Source organism: Ambystoma mexicanum, chromosome 13 (genome assembly GCF_040938575.1).
Source record: "Ambystoma mexicanum isolate Mex_15411 chromosome 13, UKY_AmexF1_1, whole genome shotgun sequence".
In the NCBI taxonomy this organism is placed as follows: Eukaryota; Metazoa; Chordata; class Amphibia; order Caudata; family Ambystomatidae; genus Ambystoma; species Ambystoma mexicanum.
This window is the reverse complement of record NC_090938.1, coordinates 493,421,341-493,443,055: the sequence shown is the minus strand read 5'-3', so window position 1 is coordinate 493,443,055 and position 21,715 is coordinate 493,421,341. Positions and strand designations below refer to the sequence as shown.

Below are 21,715 nucleotides of genomic sequence, written 5' to 3'. Positions count from 1 at the left end.
ACGTTAGACATCGGATGCAAGCCCTGGGGATGCGGATAGAAGAAAACCAGTTGCACTACTTTGGAGTAAATGTCATAAGGGAGTTAGGTGGGTTGTAAGAGGCCAAATATTCCCAGCTTTTGCTAAAATTATTTGGGGACCTGCAGAAATGGGGCAAATTGACAATGTCATGGCTGGGTCAATTGAACACTATAAAGATGAATTTCCTGCCCAGGATTCTATACTTGTTTCAGATGATCCCGACACACATTCCGGACTCTATGTCCCGCAAGGTCAAGGGTCGCCTCCTACAGTTCCTGTGGCAGGGTAGAAAACCCTGGGTGGCATATGAAGTCCTGGTGCTCCCGAAAGAGGGGGCGGGGGAGAACGTTCCAGACATCCATCGATATTGGAAAGTGGCGCAACTAAGGGTTCTTATTCCCCACTTAAAAGAGCAAGGGGACTGCCAATGGGTTGGCTTGGCTTGGATAATGTTCATCTCAGACCGGCAACAGTAGATGGACGGATATGGGTTCCGAGAGACCAACATCCGAGGAGGATTAGGGATCACCCCATCCTCAGGACCATCTAGAACATATGTAAAAAGGGCCCCCGAATTGAAGGGCATTACGACCTGGCTGTCTCCCCTGAGCCATGTATGGGCCTCGGGAGTCTGGGACCAGATACCGAACTTAGATAGATTTCAGAGGTGGTTTGAGGCAGGCCTTAGGAGAATCAGCCAACTGTGGAGGGATGACTAGTTTATTCCATTGGTTGATTTGGAGAGGGAGCTTGGAATTGGAAACTTGTTGGTATTCTCATACCTACAGCTGAAGGGAGTGATCACATCTCCAGTCTGGAAGGAAAGGTTACAGAGGGAGCTAACCCCCTTCGAGAAGGTCTTTATATCTGCCCGGGAGATGAAGGGCTTGATCTCCGCCCTATATAAGGCATTGGTGTGTGCAGGTAAGGGGTCCAGGGAGAGAACTCGGGCCAAGTGGCAGAGGAACTTGGAAATGGAAATGGATGATACATTTTCGAATAAAATGTGCTGCAAAGCATATCAAGTTTTGATCTCTTGCCAATACAAGCTCCATGCGATTAAACTGCCCCATAGGTGGCAATACGACCCAGTCCGTCTTACCACGATGTTACCAGGGGTGAGCCCCCTTTGTTGCCATGAATGTGGGGAGCGAGCCGATTATTTGCATATGTGGTGGAGTTGCGCAAAGGTCAAATTTACTGGGAAGAGGTGCTGGGGTGGATTAGAGACCTGGAAGCAGTCCTTAGGACTAATATCCAGTTGTTAGTTTTATTTGGTTTGAAAGGCTCCGATGGGGAGTACACTGGACTGCTGTACTTACCCCATTTGTTGTTGCTGGCAGGGAGAGCATGTTTGGCGATGCATTGGGAGAGAGTGTTGCTCCCCAGTAAGAAGGAATGAATTACTACAGGGCAGAACATATGTGTGATGGAACGGATTACGGCGACCATACATGAGAAAGGGGGAACATTGAGATGCAATGGGCTGAATTTGGGACCAGATATATGCCTGACTGCTCGTGACCTGATATGTTGCGGGCTGACAGGGAGAGAATTGGTGGGGAGTGCTCTACTGTGTGCAATGAGATGTACAGTCGTATGTAATGGTAAACAAATTAATTTCAGCAGCTGCTGTGGAGTCGATGGGACGACCTTGAACAATGTTGTTATAACGCGGGGAAAATTGACATGTTGATGTTTCTGAGGGTCGGGGGGGAGGGAGGAGGGTACAATTTGTTATGAGGTTTGCACCAAGGTGGCCAATGTAAAGTGTTTTTTTCTTGGTCTTTTGTTCGTGTTGTCTTCTGGCTGTGTGGTATTTTCTAACACTAAAAAATGCTAATAAAGGTAAATTAAAAAAAAGTAAAAGATAAAGGGAGATAAAATGTCCAAACTGCACTCCGCGTGGGAGCCATAGGGACTACAAGGCGCACCCCAAACAACATATGAGTTAGTCTAAAATGCCTCCCTCAACCAAACATCAGCCTCAAGTCCATTACAGATATGCTGGATGTTCCATTGAAATCAATGGAGGGAAAATTGCAAGTAGCAAATGTTTCCCAAATAGAGTATCCAGGGGTGTTACCAACTGGTATGAATGCACCACGTGATGGATTTTTGCAGAGGCTCATCTCGGATGCTGAGGGCTTCACGTCTATCAAAAGAAAAGTGTTAACCCGGAAAAGGCAAGCATGTTCTTATGAGTTGCCATGGCCAATATGGAAATAGCTAAGGACTCACCCGCAGTCCTTTCACCATTTCCATGGCCTTGCTCAGGAGGGAGTGATGAATGACACGCAGAGCTGTGAGTTGATGGCCGCAGCAGGTGGATCTTTTGTAAGTGCTGTGGATGAAGGGTGTAATGAAAGGCGATGGAGCAACGACTGGCTGTGATTTGGGTGCTGAGGGACAGGCTTGGAGGCAAAGATGCAGGGCAATGGTGGAGAACCAGGAGAGGCACCAGTCGCCAGCATGAAAGAAACACAGGCTTTCATGGGTGAATAAAGAGAGTGTTCATCTGATTGGTTGACCTCTCCTCCCAGGGTGCTAATAAAGTACTAAGCTGGCCAATGGGTTTCAGTCAAATGAGTGTTTTCATGTGGTGGAAAATGAATCTGGCTGTCACTCTATACCAAAAGGGATAATACCATCATGCTGCTTGCAGTTGCAGTGAATTTACTACGCCGCCTACTGCCACCATGAACATTGCCACCTGCTGTCAGAACCAACCCGACCATATGAATATTCAGACTTTTCCCCTAACCCTCATTTATTGTATCTCAGTCTTTCCAGAGTTGTTGCATTCACTCCACGAGAAGTCTTCCTCCGCATTGGAAATAGGAAAGAGCAGTTTGAAATAAATCATGGCAGAACTAAACCTTACTCTGTTGTTCAGCTTGCTTGCACTGTCAATTCGCAAACAACAAGTATCATACAGAAGATACAATCAGGTGCTCCATCCAAGAGCCACAACAACCTTCTAGCCTTTAGGTTGCATAGAACATCTTGGCCAAACTTAGTAGTAGTGTTGTAACATCGGTCTAGAGATATATGTGTACAGTAGACATGTAGAGTAGCCTACTTGTTCATTGAGCAAATCTCCCTCCAGGTGGAATTCTTTTGGAATGGCATTTTAGCCCTGATTCAATAGGTAAATACATTCTCTGAAAGAAGAGCCTATTAGATGCTTTAACAGCAAGAGATGCAAGAGACAATACAGAGACTAATAATAGGGATTTAAGTTTCTCATTCTTTGGCATTTCGCCTATGGGTAGCTGTGTGTTGAGATTATATTTAAATATTATTTTTTTATTTATTATGAATTGGCTAATCCAAGTTAGCCTTACATAAAATCAATAACATCTTATATCATTCAGTTACATTCAGCTTAAAGTCATCATATTCAAGTACAAAATCATATTAATCTTCATTAAGACCGTTCCGCAACATTTGACTTAAAATCATCATATATTTTTATTTTTTTATTTTTTGTTTCAATCAAAATAAGATTTTTATAAAGAGAAAATACTGAGTGGATGGAACTTTTCATAGATGAATTCCTGTACAAGTATCAAGAAGATCATGCCCTCTTCCTTTTTTCCCCTCAGGATACTTTAACGTTGGCTGGCAAGGGCAGAGGTAACATTTTGTTTACTACGTGTTGAAGGATTTTGAACATTGCAATGAGCCAACTGTTTCTATCACCACCAATCAACCTATACCACCAGGTATCCTCCTCAAAAAGTAAAGTGCTGCTTATTATGTGGTTTAGATATTGTAGTTTGATCTGGCGAGTCCCGGCGCAAGATAACAGTAGATGCCGTATGGTCTCTTTTCCCGATGTTCCTTCACAGTAGCAACATTTATTAGTCATCGAGAAACCTCTAATGTGAAGGATTCCATTCGTTTACAGCAAATAGAGCCTTGCTCTTAAGATTAGGTCACGCGCAGATCTCCTTGGAAATTTTGTTATGTAGTTCTGGAGTTCATTTAGCTTTTTTGTGTTGTATGGTAAATGTAACGGGAGTTTGTCTTTTGCTGCTGTGTCTAGGGTCCGAATCCAGTCTAATTCCTTTAGCTTCTTTAGAACTCTTACTGGGTTTTGGATCAGTTTTGGATCAGCTCTTCCTCTCCACTTTCAATTGAGTCCAGTATATGTGTTATACATTCTCCATTTTGTGAGTAGATTGCATCAGGAGACTTGCATTTCTTGATTTATCATTTTGTATATTTGATTGCTGTCTGGATTGCCGTCTGGCACTTTCTGTAAAGCATCAAAAATGTATAGCTGGCCGTGCATTGGACAGATGGTAGGCTGATGTCCCGTCTGATGGATGCTCCTGGTGTTGATTTAGGAAGGCCTAAGACAGATCTCCAGAAGAAAGCCTCTAGTTTGGGCCATATCTCACTGGGAATATTCGGTAATTCATTTTATGAAAGTTTGATTGTCGGGATCAAAGAGTAGGGGCTGAATTTTCTGTCAATGGCTTTACCTTGGCCGTCAGTTTTTTGGTTTTCTCTCGCAGTGCCAGTTGCATTGAGTTTTCGCGTCTGGTACTGTCCAAAGTCACTCCCAGATATTTGAAACTCTGGACCTTCTCTATCGAGACCTTCTCCAGGTACCATTTGTTTTTATCTGTTTTTCTGGTTGCTGTTTGTAAAATTGTGACTTTGGTTTTTTCCTTGTTGACCTCTACGTTATTATTCTTGGTGTATTGCTGTAGATTATTCAGTTGCCGCTGAAGACCGATGGGGGTATGATCAAATAAAGTTAGATCATCGGCGTATAACAGCCCTCATTTTTGGCGGGAATGATCGTACTGCCGCTTCTGAGACCTTGAAGTCGCCTAGGTAGGCCAAGAAGAGAGCAGGGGCTAGTGAACATCCCTGCTTAATTCCTTGTGCCGTTGTTATCTCTGAGGATAGGTCACCTTGTTGGTTTAAGCGAACTTTCATGCTCGTGTTGGAATATAAGCCTTTGATCAGTGCTAGTATCTCTTTGGGACAGTTCCAGGACAGAAGTTTTCCCACAGGCGGTGTCTGTTGACTCGATCAAACGCCTGTGTTAAGTCAATGAAAGTGATAAATAAGCGCAGGCCGCCTTCTAAGACCTCGCTCTTTAGGAAACTTAGTAAGAGAATATTTACTGATGTGCCCGCGTTCCTTTTGAATCCAGATTGGAGATAGTCGTCGCAGTCAGCCTTGTTTGCCCATGCTTGAAAGTTTTTCAGTAACAAGGACCCAAATACTTTCCCGATAGGGTCTAGCAGCGCGATCGTACGATAGTTAAGGGGATCGCTTTTATTTCCTTTCTTGTAAATTGGGACCACTATCGCCGAGGTCCAAGTCACAGGAATCGACAATTTCTGTGCATCTTCGGAAAATGTTACTGATTAGCGCTGCCCATTCTGTCGGTTTGTTTTTAAATCAAGGTTTGTGATTCCATCCGGTACTGGGGCCCTGGAATTTGTAAGTTGCTTAATTAGGAGCGCTATCTCTTCCTGATCTTCGAGGTTAATCCAGGGTACATTCCTGTGATGCGTCAATTCCGACTCTTTCTTCACTGGTGATTGGAATAGAGTTTTGAAGTGTGTTTCCCAAGTTGACTCGCCAATAATGTTAGAGATGGTGTCCAGTGTGGCGGGGTTAGTAGATCTCAGCAGGGACCGAAATTCTCTGGAGTTGCGTCCACTGAGCGCCTTTAAGATGTTCTCTGAGTCTTGTTGGTAGAGTTTCAGGCGATAAATCTAACCCAAGTCTTGTCGTTTTTTGTTGCTTCATTTATTTTGATTTTGCCAGTGTCATAGGTAAATTTGCTGCTGTCCTCTTTATTTTTCTGTACTCACTTCTTTTTTCCACGAGAGCTCTGCCGTAAGTATGCTTTATTTGCATTTGAGATTGCTTCTTTCTGGTGTTCGTTTGTTTGTAGGCAATGAGGAGAGGTTGGTAGTCAACATGATTCTCGCGGTCCAGGTTTTCGAGGGAGTTATATTTTTGTGTCAGTTCTCTGATTGAACTAGCCATCATTTTTATTCGTGAGCCTTGCACATTTACCTCTAGTTGTGGCATCATCCTTTCATTTTTTTTGCGTATGGAGGTCCAAACCATTTCCAGCAGGTTGTGATCGCTGACAATAGTGCGTAGCACCTCAAAGGACGTCATCATGTGTAGCAATGGCCATGAGACAAATATGTAATCAATTGTGGCACATGAATCTTCACGTTCCCATGTCGGAGGCCGGTTTTGTTGCATGAACACCGCGTCAAGATTGAACAGGTCTCTTGATTTTGTCATTGACGTCCAAGATTTACCCCGCAGTTCTGCTGGGCATAGTTTTCATTGTGGCTGTTTTGGGTTGCTTTCAGAGTGGCATATTCGATTATACCAAAATATTAAACTTCATTATTGTCAATCTCTAAAGCAATTCTCTTAAGAAACTTTCATTTTTCTTTTATTTGAATCAATTCAGCGATACCTAAAAATGTTAGCAGGGCTATTGACAACAACGTTTTGTGACTACGTACAGCTCTATTCCAAAATTCTTTGGTTGTTAGCCACAAAGTGTCATGTACATATTTGGAAAACAACAAGAGTCTAGCACTCGGAAGAGCCAAGCATCCAGATACAATATGTTCTCTAGTCTGAATAGTACCATTCACTTGGCACAAAGAGCATCCAAAGGCTTTTCCGAACGAACATGTAAACTTTCTCCTGTTTGAATCACATTCAACCTAAACCGGAGGAATTGCAACCGCCAGTATGTGTTGGGCAATTTTACCACCACTGGGTCAGGTTCTTGTATAACCCAAATGACCTCATCTTTGCAATTGTGCTTATGCAGTCAGCTTCAAATAGAGTCAGCTTCAAATAGAGTTCTTTTAGCTTTCAAATAGAGTTCTTTTAGCTTTAATCGGATTGGAAATCAGAATTTCAGAGCTTAAGTTACAGGCTACCATGACAGACTATGCATATAAAAAAAGCAGCTTGAAATGATATTGAATACTGGAGGGGCAATGTGAAATGATACTGGATCTATGTGAATCTGCTGGAGCAAGAATGTCGCTGCACTTCACACATGGATGATTCTGCTGCTAGATGCATGCCGACATTTCCCTTACCGCCACTTATTTATTTATTTATAGCATTTACTACACGCCCAAACCCGGAGGTATCACAGCGTAATTTACATGGAGTGCTTGTCTGTTTGCAAAGTTAGATACATACAGACAGAAAATGATACATAGTTAGTTACAGTATAGGCAGCACATATCGAGATACAGGATAGGTTATCATACAGGTGGTACATTACAGAAGACAGGGATGGCAGTGTGCTAGAGTAACACAGTGGAGTAACTAATGGCTAAAATTTGTTGAACAGCCATATTTTGATAAGTCATCTTAGGTGCAGCTACTGGGCAGCTGGCTCCCCCTGCCCTAGAGCTCTTGAACCTTGGGACAAATAAGTGTGTGCTCAAACCAGATCGAGTTGAGCTTTTTTGGCTGACACAGTTATTGAGGTATGAGGGGGCGTCATTGGTAATACATTTGTGTGTGATGATCTGAGTCTTAAATAGGATTCTAGCTTGGATGGGTAACCAATGTACTCCTCTCCTAATGTGAGAGATATGGTCATTTCTTTTTAGTCCAACGGCTGCCGTAGGGTTTTGTTATGTAGTAGCTGCAATTTGGCCAAGTTGGTGCTTGTAGTTCCTAGTAAGAGTATATTGTAATAATCAAGTTTGGAGAGTATGAGGGCTCGAGCTAGGGTAAGGCAGTTTTGTGGAGTGAGAAAATGGCGATGAGTTTGCCGTGTAAGCCGTAGCAGAGGAGAGGGCACAAATATGTGTAGTAACATTCAGGTTGGTATCTAGATAGATTCCCAGTATTTTAACCTGTTTGAGTACTGGGATGGAGGTTCCGTCAATGGTGATGGCTGAGTAGTCAGTGTGAAGAGTTTTTAGTCGGGAGGGGGGACCTACAATGAGAATTTCTGTTTTTCCGTTGTTGAGACAACGGCTATTAGAGGCCATCCAATTTTGGATGGTGGCATAGATCTTGTTGATGTTTGTGGTGTTTAGATCATAGTCTCCCGTAATGGGGATGAGGATCTGTGTATCATCTGCACAATTGGTGTATATGACCCCCATGGCATCAATAGCTGCAAATAGGAGTTTGGTATATGCGTTGTATAAGATGGGAGATAGGCAGGAGCCTTGAGGAACCTCTAGGGGTACTGGGATAAGGTCAGCAGCCTCCTCACCAATGGATACTCTCGAGGTGCGTTCCGATAGGAAGGACTTAACCCAGAGGGTGCCATCTGTGGTGAAATTTAAGTTTTCTGAAAGAGCATTACACAGTTTATCATGGTCTACCAAATCAAATGCGACCAACAGGTCGAGTAGGAGGAGGATGCACAGCTTCCCAGAGTCTCTTTTGGTGTCCATCTGGATTTTAAGGTCTAGTAGGGCCGTTTCTGTACCATGTTTAGGGTGGAAGCCTTATTGTCTGGCTCCTAACAGGTGGTTCCTTTCTATATAATCTTGGACTTGGGTATATGCTATTTTGTGAACTATTTTCAATAGGAATGGAACCGTGGTAATGGGTCAGTAGTTGGTGGGTATATCGGGGTCCAGAGAGGGTTTCTTAAGAAGTGGGGTTACCCACGCTTCTTTGATATTGGCAGGAACAGAATTGGTGGTGAAGGAGGCATTAATAAAGTTGCTAATGATGGGTACTAAGGTGGGGTCACAGAGTTTGACTAAACAGGCAGGGAAGCTATCCCTTTACAATTGGACGGTTTCAGTGTAGCAATGGTGTTCAGAACCTGCTCTTGGGTGACAGTGGTGAATTTAAATTGGGGGGCTGTTTTTCCTGCGTCGGCGTCAGGCACAATGGAGGGCGTGCTTTTACTGGCCAATCATTTCCTTTTAATTCGTATTTTCTCTTGTAGTGTACGGATTTTAGCGGTTAAGGCATTCAAGATGTTGGTAAACCAGGCTTTGCTCGAGTTAGTGGAGGTGGTGGAGGGGATGGGGGCTTCCAGTTCTCTAAGAATTGAGAAAAGTTATTTGGAATTGGAAGAGGGGTTATTTATGTGAGTATTCAGGGAGTTCGCCTTATGGGCTATCTCCGCTGATTTGTAGGTTTTGTTGGCTGCTAGAAGTGAGTTTGCCAGGGCAGTGGGCGGAGACGTTTCGTATAGGCGCTTCAGCGCTCTTTTGTTGCGACGAAAGGCAGTGAGCTCTTCATTGAACCAGAAATTGGTCAGTTTAGCGTTTTGGGGTATTTTAGACATGAGCGGGTCTACTGGCCTCTCACCACCTCCATCACTCAAGATCCTGGTTCCACAGCCCCCACCCAAACTAGCTCTCCTCCTTGATGTACCACAGTCAGCTCAGGCCCGGTGGAGCTTCTCTTGTCCTTCCTCCTATCTTTATCCTTATGCTTCTTCTGCACCTCCTCGATGCTTTGCCTTGGGCACATTCCGCCACCCATGCCAGACCTCCCCTTGCATCTTCTCTAAGCCTCTCACTACTTTTCTATTCCCCCTGCTATTCCTTTCCTCCTCCTACTTAGGGGCATTTTCTGTTTCACTTCTCCACTCTGGTCACCCCTCCCTTTAATCTTCTCATTGTTCACCACCTTCTCTTTAGACGCATTCTCCTTAGTTATCTCTATAAGAGGACTGGCTTCTTCACCCCTCCTCCACAGGTCCTCTCTCCACCTCCTCCTTAACATCTTCCTCCACCTCCTCTTTAAACACCTCTGTATTCTGGACTACCATTGCAAACTCTCTCCTCCAACTTCCTGGGTCCTTATCTCCCCATCCACATGTTAGTCTCTCTCCCCAAACTCTTGGATCTCTCTCCTCAGCTTTCTGGGTGTTCCTTTTCCTAGCCTTCTGGGTGTCCCTGAGGGATGTCTGTATCTCTGTGACTCTCTGGCACTGTCTCACATTCTCACTCTTCCTCCTAGCCTTCTGGGTCACCCAACCCCCATCTCTTGGCTCTCCCTTCCAAGCTTCCTGGTTCCCTCTCTCCACAACCTAATGGGTCTCTCCCTTCTCACCCTGGTGGGTTTCTCTCTGTCCAACCTCTTGCCCTCCCCACCCTGCTTGGTCTCTCTCTTTCTCCCTAGCCTCTTGGGTTTATCTCCCTCCCCACCCTGCTGAGTTTCTCTCTTTCTCCACGGCCTCTTTATTCTCTCGCCCTCCACACCCTTCTGGGTCTCCATCCCCCCTAGCTCTCAAGTTTTTTCTTATCTTAGGCCTGTGGGTCTCTCTCCTTCAGACTCGTATCTCCTCCTTACCCCATCCTCTTTGGGTCCTCCTCCTCCCATCCTCCTAGGTCCCTCCTCTGGATTACTGTTTTTTGCTCAGTCTTATACTACACTCTTATTCTGTCAGCTGTCTGCAAATGAGCTCCTTGTCTGGACTCCCACAACCTGCATGGAATTATGGTCACTGCTTTTAAGAGAAAATATAAGCAGTTATAACTTGTGGGGGAAGGGGGTAGAAACAATATTTATACTCAAGGGGAGGCTCAGTATAAAAAGGTGTGAACACCAATGCTTTAAAAGGTACAGGGCCTTTGTGGTGAACCCCTGCCTCCCATGCATGGCATGGTTTGGGAAGCCAGGGGACTCTTTACCACTACGGCTCCAGGTTCAGCATCACCTGACTTTTGGGGGCACCGGCACCCATGGCGCCCCCACTATCCAACAGTAAGGTGGGGAAGACTGTCACACGGCACAAGGTCCTTCCAGGAGTATTCAATGCATTTTTATATCCGCATAGTGATGAGCTCCTAAGCAAGGAAAAATGAGGACTAGGGAAAATACCAAGAAGTACTCTTCCTCTTTGACCAAAACGTCAGGGAGGACATCAGGCCATCTTGTCATGATGGAAGACCATATAGGGTTCGGAGGAATGGAGAGCATGAACCTCATTGACTCTCATAGCACAAGTGATGAGTCATCCACAAGAGTAGGGTTAAGCTTGCATGAAGCCATAAGTTCAAAAGAGACAAAAACTAAGTGAGGTCCAATTGGGGAAGAGGATCTCGCACAATGGGGGCACATGTACAACAATTTATGAAAATCACATTTTTTTTTTTATTAGTTTGTGTCAATCAAAAAAGATTTTTACAAAATGAGGATGAGAATGGCAAAATTCAAAGACTACGTCTCCTTTCCTAATTTACATTATGAACCGTCTAGGTTTCGTGTCCATTACTAGTTTCTGTAGGTTTTGTTGGAAATACGTGTGAAGAATTTATCATCTTTGTCATAATGTGGTTCAAGATGTTTGTTGTTGCAATTTGCCAAGTGCATCTGTCTACACTCATCATCCTAGACCACCAGAGCTCTTTGTCTATAAGGAGCGGGTTGGTGAAAAAGTGGCTCAAGTATTGGGTTCTTATTTGTCGGGTAGCCGGACATGACAAGAGCAGGTGACGTATGGTCTCTTTCACGTCAACCTGCTTATTGAATTTATGAAAATCACATTTTATATCCTTGTTAGAGAAGGGATAGCACTCACCTGGTCTGTTCCCAAGTACGGGTGTCATTCCAAAAAATCAGTACCATGGGCTCACCATCAAATCCAGTACCAAGGATCACACTAACAACCTGCGTCTCAGATCATGCCAAGCCTCAGCCAAATTGTTAAATCACCTACTTACTGGTGAATGTTTTCCAAGGTCTGTACTATGTGCTGTAGTAAAGGTGTATATACAGTAATATAACATGCCTCCTGACACTAACCTGCACCCATTTCTCCCACAGGCCAATAACCCTTTGTACAGAGGAGCAACGTCGACCTTCACGAATATCGCCTACCGTGGAAAGGAAGAGTAGGATCTCAGCTATGGCAGTCGCTCACCATGGGAACTTTGAGACTCACGTTTACAGATCAATGTTGATGTATGTGTGATATGTGCATGCACGTATGTATGAATGGACATGTCTGTGTATGTGTGTGCGCACCTGTGCGTGTGGGTACGTATGTGAAGTGTGTAGTATACATGTTAGTGTCACTGATTACTGAGCAAACTCTACTGTCAATTTCCACCATTCTGGCACAACCAAAGAAAGGACTTCAACTCGGTTCCAGAAGGACGGAAAGACGCGTCTCAGGGCTGTGACGGTATTACCAGATTTAACACAGTCCGTCTCTCAAGGAGTGATGGAAGTGCAAGTGTGATGGTTTCCTAATGGAAGGCGGAGGCTTGAAGGACTATTATTCTTTCACATGGCTTCATAAAATGGAATGTGCCCTCTTTTCTTTGCCATGCCCCATATATGGACCCATATCCTAGTCCCTATGGGACTCCTCTCATGCAAGAACATTGTGCAAAAAATATCACACTCTCTAAGTTGGGAGTATCATCACAAGATAATCTGAATTCACAACCGCAGCACAGAATTTACAGTAGGAGGCTCAGACTCATTGTATATGTGAGTTTACCTGAGCACAGGCGTTTGTCTCACCCCGCCCCGCAATATTATTACTGACAACCAGTGCCTTAAAGGACCTCTGCTGTTGTCTGACTACATGGGGTTTAAAAGATATGATAAATTGGACGACGGCGTGGGAGTCAAAAAAACAAATATTGTTTTGTGGTATTTAGCAGTGTCTGTGGGGGTTGTTGTTAGAGCCAGTGAATTAGGAGTAGGACATATAGTAACTACATAGCAACTATGGCTTCTCAGATGAGAACAAGGTGAAAGGGGAACTTGAGCAGCAGTAAAGTGCAAGGACCAATGGGAAGGCACTGGGGCAAATGGGACCATGACCTTTCAATTGGTCAAACAACTTGGAGGCAAGCTTGGTTTTTAGAGCACAGTGGAGAGAGCAATTGACAATGAAATTACTTGTGGGATTTGGAACTCACAGAGATAGTCACTCACAACTTTCTGATCCCCTTAGCTATAGCCACACCTGGCGTAGACCCCCACCACAAGCCCCGATTGGCATTGCTGACTGCCTCAATAACAGGCACAAGAGGCTGGATAGGCACGAGTGACTGTGTCGCTAAAAGCCTGCTCTGACTGTCTCACTGGTTGGCACAACTGAAGGCCTCACCGAAAGGTGCATCCGATGGCCTAAACGACAGGTACAGCCAACTGCCTGAGCGAGGCAAGACAAACTGCCTCAGGAATAAGCAGGCCTGCCTGCCCCACCAATAAGCCAACTGGACACCACTAAAATTGTCACCAATTTCCACAACTGACTGCCTCTCTGAAAGGTACAACTGGCCACCTCAGTGATAGCCACTACTTGCTGCCTGCGTGTACCCACCACTGAATGTCCCACCCTTAGACACACCTGGCCGCCTCAGCTATAGGCGACGCAAGCTGCCTCTCCCACAAGCACAACTGGTCTCCTCAAATATTAATATCACACACACACAGATATCATACAGGGGTGAGAGAGAGCAGTGCAGCAAACACGTTGCTATGGGTTTCACCAGTTTTGACGTAGTTCTTACTGTGTGTAAAAGGCCAGAAGGTTCTAGCAATTCTGACGTAGTTCTTACTGTCTGTAAAAGGCCAGAAGGTTCTAGCAATTCTATCATAACCCTGCAGGACCCCGACCTCACGGTTCACATCCATGCCTATATAACTATGCAACATTAATTTCCACAGCTATCCAGGCAGGTCCTTCCACCAGCACTGTACTGATAACCATTTTAAGAAAAAAGGAGGGAAGCAAACAAGTGTACTTGAAACCTACCTCTGTCTCCCATCTGTGACTTGACCATCGCTATGCCTTAAAGAGTTAACACGCAGTCTCCTATAGCTCGGCTGCTCTCAGCTTCTGAACCCAGTCAAAGGCTACGTGTGTGCAGTGTCTGCACACTAAGTACTGCAACACCTGGTTTGCATATAGTTTGCACCTGCACAAATTGGAGAGAATAAGCACAGCATCTGTCTGGGATCAACAATGTGCCACGTCTGTAAATACATTGCCACTGTCTTGTGTTTGTACATAGTTCATATTATGGTCGAATCACTTCTCTGAAAGGAATTCTATGCACTATTTGTTTTGTTTTGTTTTGGATGCAGTGGTGCATCAGTGCCTCTCAGGTTACTATTGCTTAATGGGGGCTGATGCATTCCTTAAGGTACATCGCATTGCTTCATGAGTTCTTGCGCTCTCGTCCACTAGGCACATGAAAAACTGTGGGCGAGGCAATGTGCCCAGGGTGCTTTGGTCTTGCTCACATGCCCCCTGCGGTCTTGACTTTCACCAATTTTACCCTCAGGCCTAGAGACCTTTCCTAAGTACAGTTGTCCAGTTGGGGCCATTGGCAATGTTTCATGGCCTTGATTGGGTGCACCTGCTCTCGGCGAAGGCCTGGAGATTGAAATGTGATATCCCTGAAGCCAATTTCATAGCAGCATCTATGGTGTGCCCTCAGATGTACGGGGTGCAGGTGGGGTTAATTTCCCAGGAGTGCACCATGCTGTGAACCCAGTCACCCCTCCTGCTTGCCCTGTTCGGTTGAACTAGGGCCCCTCCACTATATGTATCTAGGGGAGCATACCCCATCCCAAAAACAAACAGGCTTGATGGCCTTTTTGCCAAAACGTCCATAGCTAATGACAGGCATTGTGAATCAAGGTCCTGGATGAGCGAAATGCAAGGAAAGTAAATCAATAAAGACAAACAGGCTGGATAGGAAAGGGTTAAGGTGCTGGATAAATGGAAGCCAATAAAAGACAATGCTGGAAAGGGAAAGTTCTACAGGTGGGACAAAATAATTGGGAGGGCGGTGGGGGTGGCTAGACTCGTGGAAAAAAGCAAGGAAAGAAGGAAGAAAATAAGGGAACAGCAAAGGGCAAATAAGAAAACGGTCTGCATAAGAAATGGGTTAAAAGGAGAAGAAATAATTAGATAAAAGGATATTAGGCATAATAAAAACGGGGAAAAATCACAAAGAAACCACGGTGTGCAAACGTAGGGCCCCCTAGTGCTTTCCACTGAATCGGCCATTTGGCAGGGACGGGTCCCCTTCAGCCCTAGAGACAAGTGGTGTACCAGCTACTTCTTCTACCCCCTAAAAACCTGCAAAACTCCCAATAAACAATAGGAAACGGAAACGGAGAAGCATACCTGCCCGCTGCTCCAGCCACACCGCCTGCATCAGTGACGCCAGCTGAGGAAGGAGTTATTATTGACTGCTCCTGTCATTTCCGAAGGAGCCTGGATTACTGAAAGATACCTGATTTACAGTTAAACTATATTTTCACTTGCCTGCATAATATCCCGATTGGGAATGGTAATTACTGTTTTACTCCTTAAAAATCCTCTTTCTCACAACTTCAAAAAATAGGGGGCAAAATACTCCGACTTCAAGATGTCATTTGGTGCACTGGGCCCAGTGTTTCTTTGGGCTGTGGGCGTGGGGGGTTAGCTAGTATGTGTGTGAGGAGAGCCAAATCTGCAGGCTCTATCCATGGAGAGTGTGGATGCATGAGCTGTTGATGGATGAGTGGCACTGGCAGCAGTATGCACGCTATTAATATTCAGGTGCAGTGGCTGGACTAGTGTCGGGGGCTGCAGGGTCCTTTTGGGTATCCAGTGAAAATATTGATTACGGCATACCGCCTGCGTAAAACGTTAGTTTTGCTTGATCGTTGCACACTGTTATTTCAATGTGGTGTCCGGAATCCAAACTTCTGGCTAGGGTTGATAAACAGTCTCACTTTTGATCAATGAGTCGCATTCAGAAGCACAGTATAATGTAGCTTCTAACTGCGCCATCAATGCCGCTCACCGTGAGGTTCTCTTCCTCCGTTTCCCACAATGCCTGAGACAGCCTGAGCAGGATGTCCAGCCGCTTCCTGTGTGCTTCCTCTCTTTCCCACAATGCCTGAGCTGGATGTCCAATCCCTTCGCGCGTGGCTCATTCTTCTTCTTCTTAATTATCGAACGTGTGGGCGGACCCACGCAGGCGCTTCCCCATCCCAAAGGATGATGTGCACCATCCCCACCAATCAACACACAGGCCACACTTCCACACAAACCACCCGCAACCCCACCGCAAACAACCACATCCCACCAATCCAACACCAGCCACCCGCAATCCCACCGCAAAACAACCATACCCCACCAATCCAACACCAGCCACCCGCAACCCCACCGCAAACAACCACACCCCACCAATCCACACCAACAGACACAACACCCCAAACACACACCACCCAGCGAGCCCGGAGACCGGCGCGCAGACCCGCGAGACCCCAGCCTGTACGCCTACACATGCACTTCAGGCGAGGCACCGCGCGCTGCTGCCTACCCACCGCGACCAACCCGAGCGACACCCACACTCCCACACGAACCTCTAGCCACCAAACCACAAACAACCACTACCCCCAAATCAACACCAGCCACCTGCAACCCCACCGCAAACCACCACACCCCACCAATCCAACACCAGCCACCCGCAACCCCACCGCAAATAACCACACCCCGCCAACCCACACCAACAGACACAACACCCCAAACACTCACCACCCAGCGAGCCCGGAGACCGGTGCGCAGACCCGCGAGACCCCAGCCCGCACGCCTACACATGCGCTTCAGATGAGGCACCGCGCGCTGCCGCCCACCCACCGCGACCAACCCGAGCAACACCCACACTACCACACGCACCTCCAGCCACCAAACCACAAACAATCACCACCCCCAATCCAACACCACCAGCCACCCTACCACAAACCACACCCAACCAATCCACACCTAGACCCCAGCTTCGCTACTCCCGCCACTACAAATCGCATCCGCCATCCGCGCAACACCTCTCAACAGCCCAACCACCGACCCGATACATGCCGACCGCACTTCAACGTTCAGTCCCCAATCCCCCGGGGGCTCGCACTCCGTCTGCCGCCTCCGAAACCCAAGGCCTCGAAGCACCACGGACTGCGTGCCTCTCTCCTCCCAAACGACTGGCTCCCCTCGTGGCTCATTCTTCTCAGCATTGTGGGAAAGAGACGATGAGAACCGCATGGCGTGGCAGCAAACTACACATAAATGCTTGACCATAAATAATATATTAGGGTTGTTTTGTTTAATTAATAGCAGATACTAGCTTTTATGTTTACAGACACCAGCCCTGCTGACGAGCTTTGGTGCGAAACGTATTTCATTTAAAACGTTGGTGCAACACAGACTGTGTACATCTTTGACAATTAAATACATAAGTCATAAGGTCAAAACAGAGGGTGAAAACAACAATTTGAAACTGAGTGAGACATGCCAAAAAACTACAAACAGATAGTGTGTGCAAAACTACGAATAGTGCTTAACCATAATTAACCCACGTGTTTCCAGTCTACATAAGATAAATCTATAAATTGCAGTTTAGCACCAAACATTTGCAAAACACATTTCACTGTCGAGCAGTGAAATGCTCAGGGGAAAGCGGCAAAGGTGGACATTCTCACTTCACAAATGGAAATGAATGCAGACATGGTTATTAGGGGGATAAACTGGGCTCAGCGCCCAAAAATAAATTCATTAAAAAAACAACAGCTGACCCATAATATGTTGCCCCATACCCATCAGCCAGTATCTGATAGACATGTATAATTTCCTCTCAAATGCATAGGCTTCCTTTCCTAATACACCTCTGCTTTCTCCCTCTAACTCCAACTCCAATGCCCCTAGCCTCTTGCACTTGCTTACACCTTCTGTCTCTCTCTCTCTCTCTCTTCTCCAGTACCACTGTCTACCTCTTCCACCCGCTCCCCATTCTCTTTACCTGCCCTTTTCTCTACCCGGCATGTTTGGCACTGGGACAAGGCTGCGGGTGGATGGCCAAATGAATGCTGATGCGGGATGGGAGGGTATTGGAGGCAGGGGTGTTGCTAGGTCTGGAAAAGACCCGGGGCTACTCTGATGTCGGAACTGTTGGGACTGGGGGCTAGCTAGCCTTTTGGCTGTAGCTCCTGAGATTCTATCCGGGGCTACAACCAAAAGACCAGGAGCTATAGCCCCCTTATCCCCCCCTAGCAACGCCTCTGATTGGAGGTATACAACCTTGTTAAGACTTGAGTCTTTCTGTAAGCGAGATCGCTCACTTAAATGAGATGCTTCAGAAATCTCTGTGCAGCCTAAGGTTGACTGGTTTAATTCCTGGTGGGGCAACTCGGGACTTGAGCCTTCTGTGCTCAATTAAATGAGAGCCAGCATTGTTCTGGGTAATAGTAATGATCGCTGTTAAGAGTGGTGCACAGCTGCAAGACTCTGACAGTAAGTGCCATATAACAAGATCATTTTTTCTTTTTTTTTTCTTTTTGGAGGTTATGTCTGTGAGGCCCAACTCACTGCTCGTGTACTTCGTAGATCCCACCAGACACAGAAACAAGTCCCCTTCTCTTGGGGTTCACCAGGAACAGAACACAGGCCTCTTGACCTGGGGTTACACAGAAAATACTCAGGATAGCTCTAGCACAGATCACCAGTGGATGCGAACAGCAGCCACGAACACCCATCCACAACCTCAGCCTCCCGCACTCATGCTGGGATTACAGGCGCGCGCCACCACGCCCTGCTAACAAGGTCATTCTAATCCTGTCCTTGGGTTCTTCCATTGCTTAGAGTCGAGCTTTGGTCCATCCTCTGCTCTCTGCTGTCCAATGCTGTGCCTCTGCTACGACTCCCCAAGATGGTCAAGCAGCCAGCAGGAAGTCTTCAGCAATGAAGCAGATGTGTCTCATTCTGATGCGGGGGAACCAGTAAAAGCATGTGGCATTTCGAATACCTCCTTTATTTTTGAAATACTGCCCAATTATGCTCTCAGATCACATTGTTTACAGCATCGGGTAAAGAGAAAATACCCATGCCATCAATATCCGATGCTATTCCAACTCATGGTTAGGTGGGATTAAAAAAAATATAGAAGATATTTTAAACACTGTATATTTGCTAGTACCACGATACACATAATGGGGTTCTAAGGAGCAGGATTGCTAAAACAAAACACCTTCGCACCTGGCCAAATGAAGCACACCATGAAAGATCCCAGTCATGGTTTGCAAATCTTAAAATATGTATTTGACTAATGAACGACCAGGCTGCCCTAGGGCACCTGGCTATAAAAAGAAAAAAACTGCCTTCTACCACTGCGACTGACGTGGAGAATAAGTCTTTAATCTGTGACCATTAGGGGTCCTCTGTGCCACATCCAGGCCCACTTTTGAGACCTTGTGTCCTCTCCATGTTGCGTATCCCTTTCCATTGAGTGCAGGTGCCTACTCTGTTAGGATAAAGCCCGTGTCTTGTGGATGTGGGTGGAATTCTGCAGCCGAAAACCTCCCCCCAGCCGAAAACCTCCCCATAGAGAACTCTGCGAGCTCCATTCTAGCATGTCTCTCGTTCCTGGGTGGCACTCAGTTTCCCCCTTATTGACTACATGGTTTCATCCAAAGTTCCCACAATTGTGTTAACTCGCCTGTCAGGGAGGTGCATTTCTATAATGTATTGCCATTTGGTAGTAACACGAGAATGATGGGTTATTGTCTCATCTGAACCCTTGTTTACTGACACTGGCTGTAAAATTGGGTATGCAAAGCATTCTCCCAGAAACAACTACTGTTCACACAGGTACATCTTTCTTTTCTGTTAAGAAACTGAAGCATGTTTAAAGGTTAATCCTATCAACAAAACATACTATCAACACGAAATAGGGTAGAATTAGGTAACAAGTCAATCCGTTGAGAAATAACCTTGTTCTAAAGTTGTTTCAGACTCTTTTAGTAATGGCAGTGGTTAATTCATGGTTTAGTGCCATCCGGAGAGAGCCAATCATTTCAGCCGATAGGTGTTCATGCTGTCAAGAAATGTTTCAACCCTCTAGATTTGCAGACCTTCACCAGGACGAAGAAGAGTAGGGGACAGAGAAGAAAGCAAAAGAGATCATGTTCAACTCTGTCTAGATGTGCCTTCCAGCAAACGCGAGTACCTCTGTCTCTGGCCAAAGACAGTGGACAGGAGCCTCATGAAACTATGCAAACGACAAGTGTGCACATTCAGGGAGCAAACGCACACAGGCTGCATCTGTTTTTTTTCCTAAATCAAATCTATTTCTTTATGCAATTGTTACACAAAAATGCCATGCTCTATTTTGTCGATTTTGCTTCTGTCAATCATTCGTGCAGTCCTTCTGGCGGCAATTCTGTAACTCTGTTAATAAAAATGTTGAAACACGTTTCTTATTCAAATATGTTTGTCTCTAAGTATTATTTAATCTGTTACTTGGAGCTTATAAAATCTGTGTTTTTGTGCGCAGCCGATTTCTTTTGCCCATCTGCCACGTTTCAGTTAATTGCCGTTAGTTAATCCAGGAAGTCTAAATTTCATGCAAGGAATAATTTATTGAGAAGATGTTTGATGTTAGGTTTTTTATATTATGGTTCATGACAGATCCCCTGCTTCTGAGCACCGTACAAATAGATGTTAATATTATCCAATATAATTAATAGTCCTCAATTCATCAACTTTGGAAGTCCTATTGGGGTTCGAACTTGCTCAGTGCAGGCTGGTCTCATGTGGGAGGCTAGCACTTATTTAATGTTACTAAATGTATGCAGCCTTCATCAAACTGCTGTGGAGAGAATGAAAGAAAAGTGGTTACAGATCACTTAGGTAGTGATGCAAGTAGCAAAGCCAGAGTAAAAGATTAACCATACTGAGAAGTGTGTAGATGAGAATTTAGAAAGGTGTGAAATCTGGCAAAGAGTGGGCTGTCTGCATGACCATCAATCTGGATTCCGAGCATCCAGAGGCATAGAAACTGCTCTTCTGAACACCCATGAAGAACTGCTTGCCTCTCTTGACTCCAACTCACCTGCTGTTCCCATTCTACTCGATCTCTCCTCCGCCATTAACACGGTTAACCACTCAATCCTCATAAAACAGTTCCAGAATCCCCTTGATATCTCGCAGCGGGCACTGGATTGGCCGACCTCTGTCCTCACTGACCACCCCTCCCAGGTTATCCTGGGTTCTTTCTCCTTCTCAACCTCTCTCTCCACCTGTGGCGTTCCCCAGGGTTCCATCCTCTCACCCCGGTTCTTTAACATTTATGTCACCCCCTTGCTCACCTCATCTCCACTTTTTCTCCTCACTTCCAGTGTTATGTAGACAGCACCCAACTTTTCTTCAGACTACCCTCTGCATCCCCGCCAACCTCCTCTTCCATTCCTGACTGCCTGTCTGCTATCCAGTCTTGGTGTACCTCCAATGACCTATGTCTCAATGCCAGCAGGACTGAGATTCTTCCAATCAGGACTCCTGCTCCCCTTTTCTCCCTTCACTCTGGCCACCCTCAATCGGCCCCCCCACCACCTTCCTCTGAGACCGGAAACCTGGGAATTATTTTCGACTCCTCACTCTTCTTCATTCCTCACATCCTGGACCTTGCCAAGAAGGCCCACTTCCAACTCTACCTCCTCAAAGGCATCCTCCCTTTCCCCCAGAAGCTCAATGTCTCCAGAGCACTGGTACTCTCCAGGTTAGACTAATTCAACCGCCTCTTCCTCAATCTACCCTTTTCCTCTATCCGCCCCCTCCAGCTAATCCAGAATATGGCTGCAAGATTATCCTTGCCCTTAAACCCAGGTACCATATCTCTCCAGCCCTAAAATCTCTCCACTGGCTCCTAGTTGCTGCAAGGATCAAGTT

The 21,715-nt window shown here is 45.8% G+C and overlaps 1 protein-coding gene across 1 annotated transcript in view; it reads left to right on the top strand.

The window, feature by feature from the left end:
- The window catches only part of ITGB3 (integrin subunit beta 3), a 511,657-nt gene extending 491,404 nt beyond the window's left edge, over positions 1-20,253 (top strand). Inside the window, exon 15 of the mRNA XM_069634154.1 lies at positions 11,806-20,253. Within this exon, the coding sequence (XP_069490255.1) occupies positions 11,806-11,877 (72 nt within the window). The 3' untranslated portion in view covers positions 11,878-20,253. The remainder of the gene's footprint in view (positions 1-11,805) is intronic.
- Positions 20,254-21,715: the final 1,462 nt, after the last annotated feature.